Source organism: Indicator indicator, chromosome 4 (genome assembly GCF_027791375.1).
Source record: "Indicator indicator isolate 239-I01 chromosome 4, UM_Iind_1.1, whole genome shotgun sequence".
Classification (NCBI taxonomy): Eukaryota; Metazoa; Chordata; class Aves; order Piciformes; family Indicatoridae; genus Indicator; species Indicator indicator.
Genome location: NC_072013.1, coordinates 32498118 through 32520926, shown reverse-complemented (window position 1 = coordinate 32520926; position 22809 = coordinate 32498118). Strand labels below are relative to the sequence as shown.

At 43.4% G+C, this 22809-nt stretch overlaps 1 protein-coding gene across 1 annotated transcript in view; it reads right to left on the bottom strand.

Moving 5' to 3' along the window:
- The window catches only part of DDHD1 (DDHD domain containing 1), a 76485-nt gene that overhangs the window by 20708 nt on the left and 32968 nt on the right, over positions 1-22809 (bottom strand). The window contains exons 5-7 of the mRNA XM_054400679.1: positions 22033-22180; positions 9111-9217; positions 7754-7860 (exon numbers count right to left, since the gene is read on the bottom strand). Coding sequence (XP_054256654.1) covers positions 7754-7860; positions 9111-9217; positions 22033-22180 — 362 coding nt within the window. The remainder of the gene's footprint in view (positions 1-7753; positions 7861-9110; positions 9218-22032; positions 22181-22809) is intronic.

Sequence of the window (22809 nt, the reverse complement as noted above, 5' to 3'; positions counted from 1 at the left end):
TTCCAGGCCCTGGAACAGGTTGCCCAGAGAAGTGGTGGACTCAGCATCCCTGGAGGGGTTGAAAAGCTGTGTAGATGTGGTGCTGAGGGACATGGTTTAGGGGTGACCTAGCAGTGTTGGATTAATGGTTGGTTGGACTCAATGGTTTTCTAACTGAAACAATTCTGTGATTCTATGACTCTAAAACTACCAGAAGCATAAATACTTGAGAGACAGCTTGACACAGTTCAACAAGGCAGCATCCAAGAAATGGATGCATTTCCTACATGTTCTAGTCTGGTCCCAAAGAGTAAGGGAGAGTCCTGATTACCAGTAGTCAAAGATCTCACCAAACCAGGGTGAACAGAGAAAAAAATGCCACTGGACAACTCACCACATGTGGTGTGCTGTGTGCTGTGCTCCTACAAAGTTCTTCTGGGAACGTGATTCATGCTTGCTTCATGAAAAGCAGGTTAATTACTAGCTGCCTGAAGCTCCCTTTATCAGCTGAAGTTTTGCCAACAAATTTTCCATGCAGGAAACCCAAGCCCACTAGATCAAGTTGCTCAGAAATCACCATCTTATATTCTGACAAACAGAGGTTAAATGCTCAATGCCCTTCACAAACCAAGTTAAAGGCACAAACCAAATTCTGCACATTCATGGAGAGCCAGTGCGTGCGATCTGAGAGGAAGCCAAAAACCAGGCTGTCAACCAAGGAATGGATTGTTGGACTTCATCAGACTGAAAATCCCCTCTCCTTTCCAGTAACATGCCTACTTGGCATATCATTTCCAAGAAGTCAAAAAATAACAGCCCATTCCACCTGGTCAGGAATCCTGGTGGCAAGGGCCATGTGTTTTATGAAGCCAAGACTGGAGTCATGAGTCAGATGAGACACACCAGTGTCATTTCCAGCAGAAGGAGGAGCTGTGGGAAGGCTGATAGTAAGCACTGAAGAATCCTATCTCTTACCACCTCTTGGGTACTGGGTAAGCCTGAACTGCTTCATCATGATGGGAAAGCAAGTAACTGTAAGCAGTGACACACTGAGAGCTGCTGTCTGTCTCATATGAAGCCCTTTTGTGCAGAACATTAGCAGCATCCTGTGCTGAGCTGGAAAAACCCAAGCCTCTGAGTCTCTGGCACCAGCATCCACAGCTGTTCACTCCTCTTCTGACGCAAAAGAAGCCTCACGAGACACCACCATAAATAATCACTCCTGTTTCCTCCAGGCAGGAGGAAGAACTCAGAACTAGAGAAGCACAGAATGCTTCTGGTTGGCAGGTATGGAAAGCTTCAGGTTGGAAAGTCATCTAGTCCAAGCCCCCAGCAGTCAGCAGGGACACCTGCAACTAGAACAGGCTGCTCAGAGGCCCAAACAACCTGACCTGGAATGGTTCCAGGGATGGGGCATCTACCACTTTCTCTTGGAAACCTGTACTGGTGGTTCACCACCCTCATTGTCAAAAATTTCTTCCTTCTCTCCAGTCTGAATATCCCTCTTTCAGGTCAAAGCCATCACCTCTTGTCCTGTCACAACAGGTCCTGCTCAAATGGCTGTCCCTGTCTTTCTTATCAGCCCTCTTAAAGCACTGCAAGACTACAATAAGGTCTCCCTGGAGCCTTAGCCGGGCTGAATAACCCCCAAACTGATCTTTCTGCTCAGAGCAATACCTGTTCCAGTTCATTACGGAAGTGATTAGCCCCCCTGCAGCTAATTGGAGTGAGTCCTGCAAGATCAGGCCTTTCCATCCCCCCAGGAGAAGCCCCATGCTCAGCCAAGAAGGATTCTACATTAGGCACCTTGCATACTTTGCCCATTCTAGTGGGCAGATCACTAGGGTCAAAGGGGCTTTTCATTGCATGCCAAAAGCACCAGGACAGAAAATTACATTTTCCCTTCAATACCCACGAAATGATTTTTTTCAGAGAAAGCAAGGAGCACAAAACTCCTGCCAGGACCCTGATTACAGAAGTAACACTGAGCTGGGCACAGTTCTCACTCAGATCCTCAATGGCCTGCTTGCTGCCAAAACTTGAATACAGCACTCCAGACCCAACCTCTTTGATCTGTCAAAGTCAACAAAACCGTTTGCTCTCCTCTTGGACTATTCTGCTTGTTCTTTTCTGAGACTGCTCTCAGCTCTGACCACCCCCATGTCGTAACTTTGAGGTCCTTTGTCTCTGCCGACTTCAAAATACCCTTACCCAATGAACAACCTTCTCACATGAACAGCTTGAAGCACAAGAGAAAAAAATTTAAGATAGCTCCATATGAAAGGGAGTGCAGGAAACTTGACCTCTGTACCCCTCCAGCTTGAACAGCATGACTGTTTTTGTAGGCTTCGTGGGAAAGGAATTTTAAGGAGATCTGAAGAACAGTGTTGCAAGCTCCCTCTAAACGTCAAGAGAACTTCAGGAGAAATTGCAAACTCATTTCAAATTCAGGAACCAGGCAATGAGAAGGTGTGTGAGGGAACCGGAAGTAGAAGAAGGTCCTAAAAAGCCAACTAAAGAGCTGCAGCTCAAGGATGGATTGTCAAGGAGCGTGAAAGCGAAGACAAGAAGTGTTTGCTTCACGTAAACGAGGGGAAGGTGCCAGCACACAGCATGGAGATGGTGAGCCTGCTGGCCCTCCAGAATACAAGTTGTCAGGCTTCCCGACAGCATCACTGATGGCTGCCAAGAGAGTGTCACAACAACAGATGAGAGGCCAGAATGACACTTAGCTGTGTGAACAGACAGGAGTGGCTGCGTGTCTTAGGGATGTGACAGAAAGAAGATCTGCCCAGACCTGAGTTTTTCTCTCAATTAGTACTTCTGCTGCTGCTGAAAAGCTGAGTCTAACTCGCTTCTGACCAAGTCACTGTGTTCAAGGCCAAGTGTAGGTTTAGGCAGATCCAGTAACCTGTCACTTCATAAAGTTGAGAGTAGATTCAAGGACAATCAAATGAATTAAGTAAGCCACAAAAGTGCTGTCGAGCAGCTCCTAGACTATTAGGTTCACCAGAGTAAGTAAACCCAGTGCTGAAATAGTCTCAGTTAAAAATTTCCTGCTTCACATCCCTCTTGTTTTCAAACACACATAAACCAGTTGCCTTTTGTGGCTGAAAGGATTGCTGAAGTGTCTCCAAAAGGCAATCAAGGTGAAGGGTTTAGAGCACAAGTGTTCTGAGGAACAGCTGAGGGAATTGGGATTGTTTAGCCTGGAAAAAAAGAGGTTGAGGGGAGACCTTCTGGCTCTCTAGAACTCCCTGAATGGAGGTTGTAGCCAGGTGGGGGTTGGTCTCTTCTCCCAAGGAACAAGCAATAGGACAAGAGGAAACAGCCTCAAGTTGTGCCAGGCGAGGCTTAGGTTCAACATTAGGGAAAACATCTTCATGGAAATGGTTCTCAAAGCCTGGAACAGGATGCCCAAGGAAATGGTGGAGTCCCCATGCCTGGAGGGCTTTAACAGCCTGGTAGATGTGGTGCTGAGGGACATGGTTTAGTGCCGCTGGGTTAAAGGTTGGACTCAATGTCTTTAAAGGTCTTTTTCATCTAAATGATTCCATGATTTTATAAGAGAAGAACATCTCTGTTGCAAAACCTCATATCAAAGAGGGATGAAGGCTCTAGGAAGAGTTAATACTTGTCCTGACTTCCAAGGATATAGTCATTAATTCTCCTTTTTAATACAACAGGCAGATCATCAAGCCATTCAAGGTGGACAGTGAAGTTTGCTCAAGGAAGCAATACTAGGTTGACTGAATTGCACTGCATTCCCCCTGACCTTCTGAAGCCTGTAATGATCCTCCAACACCAGACCTACAGCCACCACATCCCAGATCCCAGCTTCTCCTTTGTTTCCTTTCCTCAGCTGGTGAGAAATGGTCAATATCCACCAGGTTTCCTTGCTCTTCAGCTGTGGTGGAAGTAATCCACAAACTTCTACTAATTTTCTAAGGCTACAGTAATGTTTGCATTAAATCTTTAGAGCTCTCGGGATGGTGGATGTAAACAATGTTTATCCTGCACTGAAGGCATTTTCTGCCAAGACATATATCAATAATTTACAGAATTACAATTAGGCTGCAAGTAAGCACAGTGAAGATCAGTAAAATAAGCATTTAGCAATATAATGGAGGTGTCAACACTGAATTTACTATGCATCAATTAGTCATCTTAATCTCTGCTACAGCCATTTATTGTTAAAGGAATATGAAGCTACAGTGACACAGATGTGAAACAGTCACCCACTGAAGACACTCAAACCCAAGATGATGTCAGAATTAAAATGTTGAGTGAGTGTTCATTTAGAAACAGGCACATGTGCAGCCAAATAGCTATTTATTGGTTTTCCTTATTGTCTGTATCATGTTTAAAGAGGGATTCTGTTTTACTCATCATGGACCACTGTATAGGTGAGAACCTGCACAGCACAATCCACTTTGCAGCCACACACAAACGCTCTGTTGGCTGCAGACGTTCTCCAGACTGAACCCTGAGACCAGGCTGTCTGAGATGCTCACAGGGCTGCACACTGAATTATTAATACTTTTCTGGTATCAAATGACATGTCAGAAGTCAGGGGCACCTTTGGGATATTCTCCTACCATGCTGCTGAAGAAACAATACTTGAAATGAGAGAGGGAGTCATCCACCATGCTCCTGTAACACTTAGCAGAGCAACACATCTGCATCTCAAACAGCTCCCTGCTGTCTCATGTGAAAGCCTACCTAGAATCACAGGATTGTTTAGGTTGAAAGAGACCTTTAAGATCACCCAGTCCAACCATTAAACCATCATCACCAAGACCACCACACTAAACCATGTCCATCAGCACCACATCTACACGCCTTTTAAATCCCTCCAGGGATGGTGTCTCCACCACATCCCTGGGGAGCCTGTTCCAGGCCTTTCAGTGAAGAAACTTCTCCTTATGTCCAACCTAAACCTCCCCTGACAAGGCTTCTTCCTCCCAAAAGAAGATAGTGGCTACCCACTTGCAAATCCCTTAATGACGTGTTTGAAGAGTGGCCAAAAAGAAGCAGTTATGATACTTTTAGATACGCAAAAAATCCTTGGAAACAGAAAGAAAATTCCTATGGAAGTACTGCTGAGTGTTGCTAGGTGAACAGTGGCTTTACACAAGGCTAAACTTGTGGCACCGCTCAGTTTATTTCACAGCAAAATTTAATCGGTCCTTGAGAGACAGTTTTAGGATTTCTGGATGGAAAGCACCAGGAGTGCCTGCACCACACAACCAAATGGTCACTGTGATGAAGTGGTGAGCAGGAACACTAGTTCTGAGCAACATGTGACCACGTGCTTGAAGACAAGGCTTATTCTGAGCTGGAATGTGCACTTGGAGTTAAGTGCCACCAAAGGGCTCCACACTGAACACGGGGGAAAAAACCCACCAAAACCATTTTCCCAGAAGAATGCTCAACTTGATACTATTGTTTTTAAACTCTGCAAACATTAGGTCACAGAAAATAAAATAGGATAAGGAAGAGAAACCAAAAAAACCCACAATCAATCAACCATAAACCAAACTAAGTCTTCTTTCTGTAGCTGAAGGCAAAATAGAAGGTGAAAAAAATTACAATAAATTATTTCAGCTTTACATGATTTCTAAACCAAATGAGCAGAATCAAACAAGAAGCCACAACCCTGACAACTCCCTGGCAGAAAATGAACTCTGTGGCTGAATGAACAGCAAGAAAACCTGCATCCCAAACATGTTGACTGCAACACCCAAGATGCATTTCAGAAACTGGTTCTTCAAGGTTTTAACGTTTCATTTATAATGACACTTTCTTCTTTGGACAAATGCTTACAATTCAAATTGTACAACTCTGCTTTGAGAAAGTTGAAGAGTTATCAAAACAGTCTGAATGTGAACCACGGAATGGTTTGAGTTGCAAGAGACCTCTAAAGGTCATCTAGTTCAATACCCCTGCAGTCAGCAGGGATGTCTTCTAAAGGAGGTTGCTCAGAGCCTGAAACAATCTGATGTGGAATGATTCCAAGGGTGGGGCATCTACCACCTCTCTGAGAAACCTGGTCCAGGGTCTCATCACCATTAGCACCAAAAATATTTTCCTTTTACCTAGTATGAATCTCCTCTTCTTTTTTTTTTTTTTTATTGTTGTTTTGTTTAAAACCATCAGCCCTAGTCCTCTTGCAAAAGGCCCTGCTAAAAAGATTCTCCCCGTCCTTCTCCATCCCCACACAGAATCACAAAGGTTGGAAAAGAGCTCCAAGATCATCAAGTCCAACCTTGTACCCAACACCTTCATGACCCATATGGGATAGTATCATCAACTTGTGTGTATTGTTGCCAATGCTTTGAGAAAATTCACTTGATTTGGTAAAAAAAAAAAACACCAAAACAAAACACCACCAAAACAACTTGCAGAGCACACCCATTTGATTGGTCCATTCCTGTACCCAAGGGAAGGTGACATACCTGAAAAACTGCAGTTGTACCCAGCAGTGAATTAAATTTTTCATGCATTGTTGGCCAGCATACCTGAACTTTACTTGCTAATCTTTTTCCCATAAGATGTCCACAGACATGCCAAGCCTCTAATGCAGTTTGAAAAAAAAAAAAAAAAGTCTATTTTAAAGCTGTCAGAAAAGTTTTCATCTCGTGTCACAAAAGTTCATGCTGGTCTCAAGCTGCACAACAGACAGATAAATCTGATATACAAGGGAGGTACCCAGGAGACCTGAACAATGAACTGTGCATCACTGAGCAATGAGAGAGGTTCAGGTTTCAGTGCACCTGTTGCTAGTGTTGGAAGCTTAAAAGGTTCATGGTGATCTCACTACCACTGCTGCTATCAGGGAAAGAAGTACTGGGTTCAGTTGTGGGGCTCTTGCTGCAAGGAGGGCACTGAGGTACTGGAGTGGGTCCAGGGAAGGGCAACAAAGCTGGTGAAGGGTCTAAAGCAGTACAAGTTTGTGAGCAGCAGCTGAGGGAACTGGGGTTGTTTAGCCTGGAGAAAAGAAGGCTGAGGGGAGACCTTCTGGCTTTCTAGAACTCCCTGAAAGGAGGCTTTCTAGAACCCCTGAAAGGTGGGGGTCAGTCTCTTCTCCCAAGAAACAAGCAATAGGATGAAACAGCCTCAATTTGTACCAGGGAAGATTTAGACTGAACGTTAGGAAAAATTTCTTCCCTGAAAGGGTTGTCAAGCCCTGGACCAGGCTTCTCAGGGCAGTGGTGGAGTCCCCTTTCCTGGAGGTATTTAAAAGCCAGGTAGATGTGGTGCTGAGGCACATGGCTTAGTAATGACCTGGCAGTGCTGGGTTAATGGTTGAACATGATGCTCTTAAAGGTCTCTTCCAGTCAAAACAATTCTATGAATCCATAAACCTGGCTTGGGCATGTTTGCAGACACTGCCATTCCATCTGACAGCACAAAATGACAAATGGCCACAGATCTTGCAAGAGGCAAAAAGAAGATCATCTCTGTAGACTCCCATTACTTCCAATATGCAGATGTATGATAATGCCATAAAAAACATTCCCATTCCCAGACTCAGTTTAAACAGACATTTCTGCCCTAAATAAATTATTCCCTTTTTTCCAGCTGTTTCTCTGATCCTCTCACTCTCAAAACTCTGTATTTTGATCACTATGGATAACCATCACATACTTGCAAAGTGCTGGTGTTCTTTATGCAGGCTGTCTCACAAGGAAACTTTGCTCTCATTCCTAAGCCCAGCTTGTTTCATTCTCTGTGCCCTGCTCTAGTCAGCCTTCCATAAAGCGACACTTACTTCATCTCTGTAAAGAGGACTTGTATAATACATGATATCCATCGCGCTGCTGTTCAGCATATCCCTTAAACCTCGGACTTTATCTGGGGTAATGGAGTCCACAGTGTCTGGAAAAAAAAAAAAGTTTGAGTTACATGCAGGAAAATGATAAAGGCACAGGATGAGAACATGGCATGAAACTTCTGGGGACAATTTTACAGGCTGGGGGCAGTGATTGTCCCCCTGTACGTGGCAGTGGCGAGGCTCCATCTCAAATATTGGGTTCAGTTTTGAGATATTCACTCAAAGAATAACACTGAGTTCCTGGAGCACGTACAGAGAAGAGCAACAAAGCTGATGAAGGATCTGGAAAACAGATCTGGTTAGGAGTGGCTGTGGCAACTGGGGTTGTTTAGCCTGGAGAAGAGAAGGCCTAGGGGAGACCTCCCTGCTCTCAATGACTCCCTGAAAGGAGGTTGGAGCCAGGTGGGGGTGACAGATTCATAGAATACATCAGATTGGAAGGAACCCTGAAAGGTCATCTTGTCCAACCTCTCCAGCAGTCAGGAGGGACACCTCCAACTCGATCAGGCTGCCCAGGGCCGTATCAACTCTGATCTTGAGTGTCCACAGGGACGGGGCCTCAACCACATCCCCGGGCAGCCTCTTCCAGTATTTTACCAATCCTGTTGTTAAGAACTTCCTCCTAATGTCTCAATCTAAATCTGCCTTGCTCCAGTTATAAACCATTGCCCCTCATCTATCACTACAAGCCCTTCTAAACAGTCCCTCCCCAGCCTTCCTGTAGGTCCCCTTCAGTTATTGAAATGCAGCTATAAGGTATCCCCAGAGCTTTTTCTTCTCCAGGCTGAACAGCCCAAATTCTTTCATCCTGTCTTTGTAGGAGAGGTGCTCCAGCCCTCTGATCATCTTGGTGGCCCTCCTCTGCTCCAGCAGGTCCACGTCTCTCTTGTGTTTGGGACCCCAGAGCCAGACACAGTACTCCAGGTGAAGTCTCACCAGAACAGAGTGGCACAATCATCTCTCCTGACCTGCTGGCCATGCTTCTTTTCATCTTCTCCCTAGTATCAGGTAATAGAAGAGGAAATGGCCTGAAATTGTGCCAGGGGAGTTTTAGTTGGGTATCAGGAAAAATTTCTTTTGTGAAAGAGTGGTCAGGCATTGGAACAGGCTGCCCAGGGACGTGGTGGAGTCACTGTTCCTGGCAGAGTTCAATAAATGTGTGGACATGGCATTTCAGAACATGGCTTAATGGCCACGGTGGTACTGGTTGGATTTGATCTTGGAGATCTCTTCCAAATGAAACAATTGTATGATTCTATATTGGAACAATAAAAGAACCAAGTAAGTAATATACCTCCATCAAGCGTGAGTTTTGATCTCCATTCAACTGGGAGAAATTCGACATGTGTTGCAAGATTGGAAAAATATTTTTCTTCTATTTTTCGTGCAGTATCTCGCATCCTGTAAAAACGAGAAGAGAACATGTTCCTGCAAAGGCTGCTACAGGTGTCCTTGTCTCATAAAGCCACTGCAACCGCGAGCAACACGCCTCACATTTCTACTCTTCAAGTGTGGTAATGCCTGCATACTAACGTTGGGAATGACCTCACCTCATGCTTTTGTTATAAAGTAATTAAATTCTCAAATGATGAAGAATTTTGTGCATTAAAGGCTCAAAAGAAAGAGTTTTATAACCTTTAAACGTGTCATAACATGGGCTTAATGTAAACCACCTAAATTCAGCCAAGAGATAGCTGTTAATTCTGGTGGGTTTGGGGTAGAATATGACTGAAAATTAAGAATTTTATTACTGCCTTCAAATTTTGAATCTAATGAAATCAACCATCTATACCAGTATGGAAGGAAGATAATTTTGTGCTTTTTAAGCACAAAGAAAACTATAGCAATATTGCTTGAAAAGTCAAAATTTTACTTTAATTTCGCATATCAAAGTGGAAGGCTTGAGAGCTCCCAGAGTGCCATCCCCTGGAGCTGTTCAAGAAACTTCAGGGCATGGCTTAACGCCCACAGTACTTGTAGGCTGATGGTCTGATTCCATGATCTTAGAGGTCTTTCCCAACCGAAACAATTCTATGACTCTATGATATAGGAGCATTTGTTAGCATTTTAACTTGCAGTAGCAGGAGGAATGGCTAACTCTCCTTTTAAAAGGCTTTTTGTTTTCAAGGCATACCTGAACGTGAACCTGTTTGAAAAGATGTGAGAAACTTTGAAGTACCTTAGAAAGAATGGTCAGGCATTAGAATAGGTTGTCCAGGGAGGTGGTGGTGTCACTGTCCCTGGAGGTGTTCAAAAGATGTGTGGACACGGCACTTCAAGACATGGGTTAATGGCCATGGTGGTGTTAGGTTGAAGGTTGGACTTCATGATCTTAGAGGTCTTTTCCAATCAAAACAATTCTATGATTTTATGATAAATAAAGTGCTTCTGACCCTCTCTGTTGTTTTGGTGGAGAAAGGGAATCATGGTGTGCTATATTCTTTTAAAAATGCTACTTTACTAGTGTGTGTGAAAGTCTGATCAGCAAAAAATGAAAAGCACCATGAATTATACTAGTTAGTAAAACATCCATGCATTCTACTAAAATCAGTCAGCAACCAAACTGAGAAAGCATTCCACTTTCCTTCCTTTCCTTTCCATGACTCTTGGCTCCCAATGACATTACTATGTTCAAAGATGAGCATGACAAACTAAATCTGACCAAAGGGCAGCTGTGCTGGCTTCCCAACAGCTGGTTCCCAGTTCCAACCATTATTTCTGAAGCAAAGCCCAGAATTTCAACATGGGTTGCTTTTATTCCTTCTTCCTTTCAAGGCAAACTCCTTTTACTGATTGCTATGACCAAAGCCATGATGACATTAATCTCCCATCTGTGCTTCCACCAGTCCAAATGCGGTTTAGTGAGCTTAGCCCCCTTGCTGAGGCACTTTCCTTAAATATATTAATGCTCCTCTGGTCTCCTTCAGTAGAAATGAGACAGTTTAACTTAAATCACTATCAACACCTGAGACAGTAATCACTTAAGCTGCTCCATTTGATGAGCACTTTCTGCACCAACAAAACATCAACCGCACACAGAGATCACATACAGACAACTCTGCCAAGCCTGAGTTTCAGCCCCCTTTAGAACAAAAGCAGCAGGACACAACAGGGAGCTGCAAGATGAAGTCAGGAGCTGCCCAAATCTCCTCTGGACCTGACAATATAGATAAAAAGGAAGAGGTATTGACAAAATCTGTTCTTCATCTCCCGCTGTAGCTGTCATCCTGTCCAGATGCAGCTTTGCTAGTGGGATATAGGCTGTGCAGAAGAGCAGAAGGCAGAGGTGCCTGGTGGAACACAGAGATTAATTTCAAACATCAGTGGCAGCTCCTGAGGGCTGCAGAGAGATTTCATGGTGGCTTTGGGCAAAATGCCTTCTATGTTTTCACTTCACTGTGCAGTGAAAGAACACTTCTCTAAGGAAAGGGTATAAAAGGCAATGCCCTGCAAAAAACATTTTCTACAAAGATAATGAATTTTTCATCTGCATCCTGTTGTTTGTTTCACCAGGAAAAGGGAAAGCCCATCGTGGTACTAAAGAAGCAAATCTCAGGATCACAGGATGTTAGGGGTTGGAAGGGACCTCTGGAGATCATCTAGTCCAACCTCCCCATCAACAACAGACCAAAATTTTGAAGGAAGCAATCAAAACACTTTTCCACAGATGACATCTGCTTTTTGATGGGGCAAGGGTAGAAATGGGGGTAAGGGAAATAAAAGTAAGAGAAGTGTCCTTTACACCTCTGGCTGACCAAATGGCTAAGAAACACAACTGCTCAGCAGCTCTATTTTTAAAGCCTGGTTTGATTGCAATCCTAATCTCCCAGTCTTTAGTACAACAACATGACAAAGGTTTAAGTAAAGCAGAATGCCCTGCCCATGATGAGGAAAACAAAAACAATTCATCGAGAGGATCTGCTTAAATTGAGGTTGACTTAAGGCCCGAGCTGACCTAGCCTTGCAAAACACAAAACCACCCTCACCACCCCCACCCCACACAACACACCCCTAAGGCCATTTTTTGGAGAGCCTGACTTCTAAATTATCAACAACATAAAAAAAAAAAAAAATCAGTAAATACATGAATATGCCTGGAGTCCCCAGTCAACCAAAACAAAAGAGGAACATGCCTGTCTGACCAAAATCAGAAGATTACTAGTACAAGGAATTGCAGGGACTCCAAATTTCAACAAACCTGGTTTGGAAATGCAAACAATTCTTTGGTACTGACAAGTCAGCTTGATTTTCCCTGCATGGAGGAGGATGGTGGCCAGCTCAGAAGAATTTCAAAACAGTTAAGTTTAGCAGGAAACCAGCCAAGCAGCAATATAAAGCTGCCAGGCTAAAAAGCAATAAAAGCATAGAAATGTGGTATGAATCAAGCACAGGATTCTACACTGGAGCTACTACTTTAAATGAAGGAACCAGTAAACAGCCTGGTCCTAACAGTGCAGGAAAAAAAACATCCAAAGTATTTACCCATCGGTAAACATTATAAAGAAACAGTCATTAGAGCTTTTGGCATCCCCATATTCAAATATGACAGCTACAGGGTTTCTTCTTCAAAATGGTCCGGGTCTTACTAAAGCTATTGACAGGCAATTTCTCTCCCCCCCCCAACCCCTTCACTAGAAGTCTCCTTTCTAGAGCTAGATAGATGAGTTTGGAAAAAACACTGCAGCAATTCTGCCAAAGCTTTTGGGAAAAGCTGGAAGTCTTTCCTCCTAAAATCTATGCAGGTTTTGTTTCCTTATGCAAAATACTGTGAAATGCAAACCCCAATTTTACCCAGATCTGGAGGGTTCTCCCTGACATCAGCTGAGGCTGTCTAGATAACGCCCAGCCTTGGGCAGAATAGTCCCAAACTTCTGCTAGAACGGGTTATAGAACAAACACTCAAAAGCCCTTGGCTCTGTGTGAGTCTTCCCTGTGCCTGGCAAAATCCATCCTGGCAGAAATGCACAGGAACTCCATTTCAACAAATTTTTCTTTTATTGTCCTGGTTTAAGAGAACAGAACTAATTCTGTTCAGTGATTTGACTTTTCAGCTCAGTCTCTGCTAAGTAAGTGCACTTTCTGAAGCTCACAGCATGTTTTCACAGACATTGGTTGCTTCTAACAGTGGTGATGCTGACATTTAGAGTGACTGCCAAGGACTGCTGTGCAGAACAAGGTCACTACTAAATCTTGTGTGCTGTATTGGGGGTGCAGAGCAAAAGGCTGCACCTGCAGGGAATGGCAGACAGTTCAGGTGACCCTAAACTGACCAACAAGGGATTCCACTCCATATGCATATTTGATAGAAAGCTGAGGGATCACCAGGGTCAAGTCTTTTTTTTCCACTCTTCTTTCAACAGCTGGCATCCAAGCATCTGCCTTTGATCTCTGTCCATGAGTTTCTGAAACCAGTTCCAGAATCTGGTTCCCATCTGCTGCTGAGTCCAGCCTGGCACTTGCCCAGTGCCTCCCAACAGTATCAGTGGTGATAGTGACTAACTGCCATCAGGGGGCTGGGTTTGATACTGGTTTGCATGTGTTTGTATACAGTTCATTTTATTGTTACTATTTCCATTGAAGCTGATTCAGTTTTCTTTTCCAGCCCATCAGTTTCTCTCCCTTATTCCCTTTCTCTTCCCTTTGGGAAGGAAGAGGGGTTCATGGAGAGCATCTGTCACCAGTTTAGAGGCCAGCCCAGCCCTAACCCTTGACATTGATACTACAAATTCTGAAGAAAATTGTGGTGTCATTGCCAAGTGATGTGGCTGTGCTCACACACAAAATCCCAGCATGTATACCTGCTATACACAGCCTCATCTGTCCTGATACACAGGTGTTTGTTTCTTTCCTTCTTCTATTTTCTTTAAAATAAATATTTTGAGCTATTTTATTAACTAGCAAGTCCTTCCACTTATTTGCTAAGTAACACCAACTGAAGTAATAAATATCCACCTAAACATGCAGAGAATCATTCTCCTTTCTAATACAAACGGATGTTGAAATATCTACCCCAGAGAAACAATTACTTACATCTTTACATTGAAAAACATGGTAACAACCAAAATTTATGATTTTTCTAAGAAAAACAACAACTCAGGTGCAGATACACTGCATATCCTTGAAAGCATTTTGACATATTGCTGTTTTCCATGCAAGAAGTTAAGGCCTGAAAATAGATGCTTTGAGACTCCCCATAAATAAAACGTGCTTGGCTGCCTTTCTCTGATTAAAATAATAAACTCATATTTTCACAAGCATATTCCAGAGATATATTAACATATTTATGATCCTTGCTGGGTTATGCTACAAAATTTACTCTTGTGCAACATTCACAAATACTACATTAAAAAGTGGAGAGCTACAAACAAGTTCACTTCAGCTAGTTCACCAGTTTTATAAAATGACCTTGACAGCTGGGAACAGAACAAAATGCCTGGAGGCTTGGAGATGATAGTCACTTTATTTCCAAGTCAGCTTTGCAGTCTCTCCTCGGTTAGATGATCAACAGCCAAGAAAAAGGGAATAGTTCAGAATTTAAAAAACATTACACCAGCCAACTTCTTACTCTGAACTCTTGATTTCAGAGATAGACAAATGAGATGTCCCCATAAAAACCCCCACAAACCTAAAGTCTGGCTACTGCCTGCAAAACTGTGTGGATCCATTGCTGGACTTTGGCTGTAGAGAGTAAACCATGCTCTAAACTATTTCTCAACTGCTTCTCAACATTCTGATGTTCACAGAATGGTAGGAAGTGGAAGGCACCTCTGGAGATCATCTAGTCAAACCTCCCCCTGCTAAAGCAGGTCACCTATAGCAGGATGCTCAGCATTGCAATGTCCATGTGGGTTTGGAATCTCTCCAGAAGAGCTGTCACAGTCTCTCTGGGGTAGCCTGCTGCTCCAGGGCTCCAGCACCCTCATAGAAAAGATGTTTCTCCTCATGTTCAGATGGAATCTGCTGGGCTTCACTTTATGCCTATTTCTACTTGTCCTGTCACTGGGCACCACTGAGAAGAGTGTGGTCCCATGCTCTTGACCCCCACCCTTTAGATATTGATGAGCACTGAGAAGATCTCCTCTCAGGCTGCTCTTCTCCAGGCTAAACAGCCCCAAGTCTCTCAGCCCTTCCTCCTCACACAGATTCTTCAGTCCTCTCAGCATATTTGTAGCCTCCAATGGACTCTCTGCCCATTAGTTCCCTGTCTCTCAAATGGAGCACAGCATTCACTGCACCTTTGGGGAAATAATAACATGACTTAGTGAGGAAACAGGTCTGGCTTGAGCTAGATTGGTCAGTCAAAGTGAGAGTAGGGGGCATAAGTAATTGTAGAAATGGAGATCTGCTGAAGCCAGAGGAAATGAAATGAGGTTGTTTTCAAAAGCATAGCTGCATTGCAGAAATGTCAAACTCAAGTCTTAAGCATATTTCAATGAGTCATCTACTTCAAACCTCCCTGCCATGGGCAAGGACACCTTCCACCAGAGCCAGACTACACTTGAACCCATGAAGACCTCTGCTCTAGGACACATATAGACTCATTTTACTCCAGAAGAGAGATGGAAGTTGCAGCATGCAGACAAAATAAGCATGACTGTAATTTACACTACATCCTTCTCAAGAATAACAGGACTGTGCATGATCAAAGAACTCAAGCTGCTTGGTTAAGTGGATTATGGAATTCCTGAGACAAGCTTGAGGAGATTCAGGTGCTCCAAGCGTGACTCCCTCCTTGGCACTGCCTTCTGAACAGCAGGCAAGCTTGTTGGATAGGGCTTGCAGAAATCTGGTCTAGTGGAAGGTGTCCCTGTTCATGGTAGGGGGGTGGTTAAAACTAGATGACCTCTAAAGGTCACTTCCAACCCAAACCATTCTGTGATCCAGGGAGACGTCTTCCTTCCATCTAGTCTAAATCTCCCCTCTTTTAGTTTAAAACCATCAGTCTTCTTCATAAGAGGCTGTTAAAAATCTGTCCCCAGCTTTCTTATAGAACCCTTTAAACACTAGAAAGCTGCTAGGTCTCCCCAGAGCATCCCCAACTCTCAATCTGTCCTCATAGCAGAGGACACCTCTTGTTAAAAGGCCTCCTTCAAGTACTGAAGGCTGCAATAAGGTCCCTCCTTGAACCCTCTCTTAGATGTTTAGGACATCTAAATCCTAAAGGGGCTGTTACAGCATCTGTCCAATCTGCAGTCCTGTGTTAGGTAATTAATAAACAGACAGAAACCAAGCTCTTCTGGAAGTACCACATGCCCTAACACACTTTTTACCTCTTGGGTTGAACTTCTCACTTAGCTTGCAAGACAAGCTCACATTGAAACCTGTAAGTCAGTTTTTACCACTTGGATGCTTCATTTCAGAAGAACATGCTGCCATTACCATCAGCACCAAGGAATGGAAACCAGACACATAGTACCTATGCAATGCAAGCATTTTGATGGAAATAAGCAAAACATAAAAATAAGCAAAACTACTAAAGAGCTGAAAAATTAAAAATTACTGACACAAAAATTGACTTGTTCTCAGTTTCCAGAAGCACACATTTATTGCACTGAAAGGCCTCTGAACTTCATGAGGGCTTGTATACCACTGGAAATCTACCAAAACAGCTATTCTGAAGTAATAATTATAATGACATTCCACAATTAAAATGCTTTCTAATGGGATTTGCAATAAACCTGTAACTGGTGATCCTTGAACGCCAAGATGATGTCAGCTGTCCAGACATCAATTTTTGTGCTATGAGCAGCAGTGCAGGCAAATACAATGTTTGAATCAAAACAGGAGTTCAGCGGCAGATAGAGAACAGTTTAGGGTAAGAGCAGCCAAAAAGTGTCACAACATTACAGCTACTATGGGAATACAATGAACAGTTGCTTTCGATTTTCAAGTACTGGAACTAATGAAATTTAGAGGGTCAGTCTAAGGGTCTGACCTTTATCTAAGTCAAGTAAAACAACAGGATTCTTTCTAAAGCAGGTTGGAAATGTGGATAGTAACATCCCTAAATTCTATTTAATATGTGGCAAGAAACCCCTTCTCTCTTAATCTAGCATAAATTCAACTAAATCAGAGATTAGGCTTCAGTGAAAAAATATTCCAAATAACAGGAGAGTGTGTGCAGTAAAATAAAAGAATATTCCAAAATTGTTTTAAGTCAGCATTGTGCCTTTTCAAAAACCTGATAATGCCAGCATACTGCACCTGATGGCAAAGAAACCCCCTCCAGCTATGTATGGTATGCCATAGTATCTTACAGAACATCATGGAATCACAGCATGTTTTGAGTTGGAAGGGACCTTTCAAAGTCATCTAGTTCAACCTCCCTGCAGCCAGCAGGGACATCTGCAACTAGAACAGGTTGCTCACAGCCCTATACACCCTGACCTGGAAAGTTCCAGGAATGGGGCATCTACCACCTCTCTGGGCAACTTGGGCCAGTGCCTCACCACTCTCAACATCAAATATTTCTTCTTCCTCTCTAGTCTGAATCTCCCTTTTGCAGTTTAAACCATCACCCACTCTCCTGTCACAACAGGACCCTGGTCAAAAGTCTGTCCCCAGCTTTCTTATTAACACTTTTAAGTACTGAAAAGGCCACCTGAAGGTCTCCCTGGAGCCTTCTCTTCTCCAGACAACCCCAACTATCTCAGCCTAGCCTCACACCAGAGGGTTTCCAGCCCTTCCATCATTGTGTGGCCTCCTCTGGCCCTGCTCCAACAGGTCCATGTCTCTCCTGTGCTGAGGACTCCAGAGCTGACCCCAGCACTGCAGGTGGGGTCTCAGCAGAGCAGAGGAGCAGAATCCCCTCTCTCCACCTGCTGCCCATGCTGCTGGGGATCAGCTCAGGACAGGGACAGGTCCAGGCTGTGAGCACACAGTGCTGGCTCATGGCCAGCTTTTCAACCACCAGCACCCCCAAGTCCTTCTCCTCAGGACTGCTCTACAGCCCTTCATCATCCAGCCTGTGTTGATACCAGGGGCAGTCCCAACCCAGGTGCAGGACTTTACAGCTTGGCTTTGTTGAACTTCATGAGGTTCACAGAGTCCCTATTCTCAAGCCTGTTTTAAATCCCTCTGGATTTAAGAATAAGAGACACCACCTTTAAGGAATTAACTAACCATCCCCGTGCTACCGAAGTGGCTCACACTATGTTATTCTGCTCACGTTAGGTCAGCTGAATCACGACTCCAGCCTGGAGGATGTACAGTCCCTTCCCAGATGAGTTCTGCACTTAATATCAACACTGACAGGAACAGCTTGTTGTACCAGCTGCTGTGCTACGTTTAGATAATAAATGTGTTTAACTACACTGGGAAGAAACAAAATCATGGCACATCTACCAAAGATCTGTTCAGTCAAGCATCGATAAAATGCATTTTTTCCATTTACTAACTCACAGGACACTGTGCAACCACAGCATTTAACCACATTAATGATTAGAGTGAACTCCATTCCTTAATGAAATTAGTGCATATAATGTTAAATTACCCTGGAAGAAGAGTTCTGTTTTCACCTCTGTAACCATGACAATCTGTCTAATGATGCAGATGCATCCACGAGAACTGCATCCATTTCCTCTCAAGGTGGTAACCTGAGGACAGAGGACATCAAGTGCTCTAGCAACAGGACATGAGGAAATGTCCCCAGTTGCACCAGGGGAGGTTTAGGTTGGATATTTAGAAAAATATCTTCAAAGAAAGGGTTGTCAAGCCTTGGAATAGGCTGTCCAGGGCAGTGGTGGAGTCACCATCCATGGAGGGATTTAAAAGCAGTGCAGATGTGCAGAGGGGCATAATCTAGTGGTGACCTGGCAGTGCTGGGTTAATGGTTGGTTGGACTCAAGGATTTCAAAGGTCTCTTCCAGTCAAAACAATTCTATGACTATGTAACAGATTTAGCATGGCTGAAACCACAGGTTTGCTACTTAAAAATATGCATTTAAATGGGAAAAAAAAACCTCAAACAAACAAAACCACAACAAAAACCTAAAGTCTTTTCTCTTTGTCTTCTAAGTGTGAGTGGTCAAAAAAATACTTCTCCTTATCCATCTTATCTTTCAAAAGGCACCATCTGATTTCCCTGTGTCCCTGTTGCAAAAGAATGTTAAAAAAAACAAATTAAAATGCACACGTCTACTGTGGATGAAGGTGCTAACAGAAAGCACTAGCATGGCTTGTGTGAGCTGCCATTGAGCTGGCCTGACAGACATTGCTTCTAAAATCTCTTCCTAGAACATATGGGATGTTCCTCACTGATAAGTTTCAAGCAAGAAAAAAAAAAAGAGGGACTTCAATCTAAACTGATGCTTTCAGTTGCAGATTTTGTACAGAATACACAATTTATGCCAATAATTAGCATTTGAAAAGGCTATGCAACACTGTCTGATATTTCATGAGGATATGAGTGAGATTTACAGAAGCATGACACGTCTTGTTTTCCTTTTAGATAAAAGATCTCACATAATGGGCTGTCAACTAAAGCAGGACTTCTTCTGGAATAGAAGTGATTATACATTGTGTCCTGAGCTGTTAATTCACCCATGACCTCTATATGTATGTTCAGTTGAAGATGAGGTAAGGAGAAACAAAAAACAGAGTCACAGAATGGTAAGGGCTGGAAGGGACCTCTAGAGATCAAGTCCAACCTTCATGCCAAAGCAGGATCACCTAGGCCAGGTCACACAGGAATACATCTAGATGTGTCTCAAAAGTTTCTAGAGAAAGAGACTCCACAACCTCTCTGGGCAGCCTGCTCCAGGGCCCCAGCACTCTCACAGTGAAGAAGTTTTTCCTCATGTTGAGGTGGAACTTCCTGTGTTCCAGTTTGTATCCACTGCCCCTTGTGCACCATTGAGAAGAGACTGGCCCCTTCTTCTTGACACCCACCTATCAGGTATTTATAAGTATTAATAAGGTCTCCACTCAGTCCTCTCTTCTCCAGACCAAACACCCCCAGGTCTCTCACACTTTCCTCATCAGAGAGATGTTTCAGTCCCTTGACCACCCTTGTAGCCTCTGTTGGACATGCTATAGCAGCTTCCTGTACCTCTTCAACTGAATAGCCCTGAACTGGACACAATACTCCAGATGTGGTCTCACCAGGGCAGAGTAAAGGGGGAGGAGAACCTCCCTTGACCTGCTGGACACAGTTCTTAATGTACCCCAGGATACCATTGCCCTCCTTGGCCACAAGGGCACATTGTTGTCCCATGGATAAGTTACCATCCACCAGGACTCCAAGGTCCTTCTCCAAGTCCTCAGAGTTAAGAATAAATATATGAAGCAGCCAGAAGTAGTCAACAATTAATGAGCAGGCCAGGCATACACTACACATTTGACCTTTCCACCAGGAGCAGTGGGAAAAGAAAGCCAGTGAGATTTAGAACAGATTTTCATTGCTTTGTAAGAGGGACTGCTGGACAAGCTGCATGCATAGCTGTGGGGGGTCTCTTCCAATGTGCCCACACAGGTCTGTGTCTGGGTTGATATCCCCCAACGCCACCACAGTCAAGTTCATCTGTTCTGGATCTGCAGTGCTGATGGCCTAGTTCCCTCAGAAAACGTTAGCAATTCTAAGGTGGAAGTCTTATTTCTCATCACTCTTACATCAGCAACTTATATCCAAGGTATTTGCATCCCCAGTAATTGCATCATATAATAATGTCACTTTTTTAATTTAGTGATAAATTCAGCTTTTCACCTTTTTCTCTTTAGTTTTGATTGCTTGCTCTTAAACATCATGAAGAAAAGAGCATGAAGAAAAGTGAGAGAATAAGGGAGTTAGGGAGTAACAGCTTTGAGATGACAAATGACACAGTGGTGAAATCTAGAGGTTTGCTTTACTGCTCCAGAGGACGCTGGAGTGGAACAAGAAGCTGAAGAAGCACAAGAGGCTGCTGACATGCTGGCACACACCACAGAAACTGCACAGCAGCAGTGATCTATGTTGTTATTCTGGGTTTAAAGGGAGGTTCACAAAACTCTTACCATGAAATCAGCAATACCAGATCTACACACACTTTCACAGGAGTCACTGGTAGGTCCACTGTCAACTTTGATAGAACATGGAAGTATTTGGGACCCAGGTACTAAATCATCTGCACAATCCAGATGTGCAGTTAACACTTCAGCTCTTCTTTCAGCTAGTGAAGAATTCCTTATGCCAGCTTTCCCTGCACAACACTGTTGTCATGATTTGACAATTTCTTCTAATATTCAGAAATCTTTTCACATTCAGCATTCTCAATAACTCAAGAGTTTGTCTTCCAATTCAACAGCACCCAAAGTGGTCTTCTGAGTTAGCTCATATGTCAAATCAAAAGCCATTTGCAAAACAGTCTTCACAACAGATATTTGATTAAAAGATCCGGTGAGCTTTCAATCATGTTTTACTGTTCAACTGCTGTCTATGCATGAAACCCCATGAGCAGTCCCACACCAATAGCTTCCAACTGCATGAAGTAACTGTACTTTTAGCAATGCCAACATTCCTAACTTAAAAGGGGCTTAAAAGAGAGCAGGGCTTGTTGTGACGGGACAAGGGGTGATGGGTTTAAACTAAGAGAGGGAGATTCAGACTAGAGAGAAGGATGAAATTTTTGGTGCTTGGGGTGGTGAAACACTGGTTCAGGTTGCTCAGAGAGGTGGTAGATGCCCCATCCCTGGAACCAATCCAGGTCAGATTGTTTGGGGCTCTGAGCAATCTGCTCTAGTTAGTAGACTACAGGGGAGTTGGACTAGATGACCTTTAAAGGTCCCTTCCCATCCAAACCAAACTATGATTCCTGCTAACTCCCTGCTTCCCCTCTCTTACCAGTATGCACTTGTCCACTGTTCTGGCAACCAACAGGAACAACAGGTTTCTCTTGATTTTGACCAAGTGAAAAATGTCTTCCTTGCTCAAAGTAATTGACCAGAGCAGCTAGAAATTCACAGGCCAGTCTCCTATAAGACTCAAGTGCTGGTCATGAAAACAGAGAGTACCCTTTGGTCTTCCTGCTTTTCTGGCTTGCAGCTGCTCCCACTAAGTCCACACATTCAAATTAACACAGAAAGTAGCATATCCACAGGAGTAAGACTAATGACTCAGGGAAAGAGGAGGAAAAGGAAACATGAAAAGACAGAGCTTAAACCAAGAAGTCTGATTATCATTTAGAACATCAGCCTTAGATTCAGGCTAGAGTTTGGTACTGTAAATATTACAGGGCACTCACATAGCTGTATTTTTGATGATCCTTCCTTGGTCCATTTTCTGCCCAATACCATGCACAACAAACACAATGTGACTAGTTTGTGGTGGCTTGTCTTCTAACGTAGCTTCTTCTACATAGCCTCTATGTAGCCTTGTCCCACTACTTGAAGCTGCAGAAAAGACATCATCCTAGATTAGTTACATTCTATGAAGTGCAATGGTCTCATATGCTGACAAAAGCTTAATTTTTCTAACACCAACACATTATTCTGAAAATAAGATTATACATAAAGGAATAAGATGTAATTTGGAATAGCAGCAATTTTAACCTCTTGAGGGATTTGAGTGAGTAGGCAATACTAATTGTATCAATTAATTACCAGGCCTTTTCCACTGCAAAGATAATTTCAGAAATGTTTTGAAAACCAAATTTTGCGTAACTGTGCACTTTTACAACAAAATACTCTTCCTCTCTATGTCTCAGTCATTAAACTTCCTCATATATTCACCTTAATCCCACAGCATAGAAATATCACAGAACTGTCTGGCCACCCATTGTCACTCTTTCTCTGATCCAGTTAAGAAAGCTTTACAATTTTGATGGGGAAAACCTCTCTTTGACTTCAAGCTGATCCAACCTCACATTTCTCTGTTCAATGGCCAAGCCAATAATCAATTAACCAGGGCAAATCTGGGTGCTGTCTGAGATGCTTGAGAAACCCACACAGCGTGCCTCCACCCCCCTCTAGTGACAGACCCATAGAGAGGACCACAGCCACACTGAGTCCAGAAACCCCTT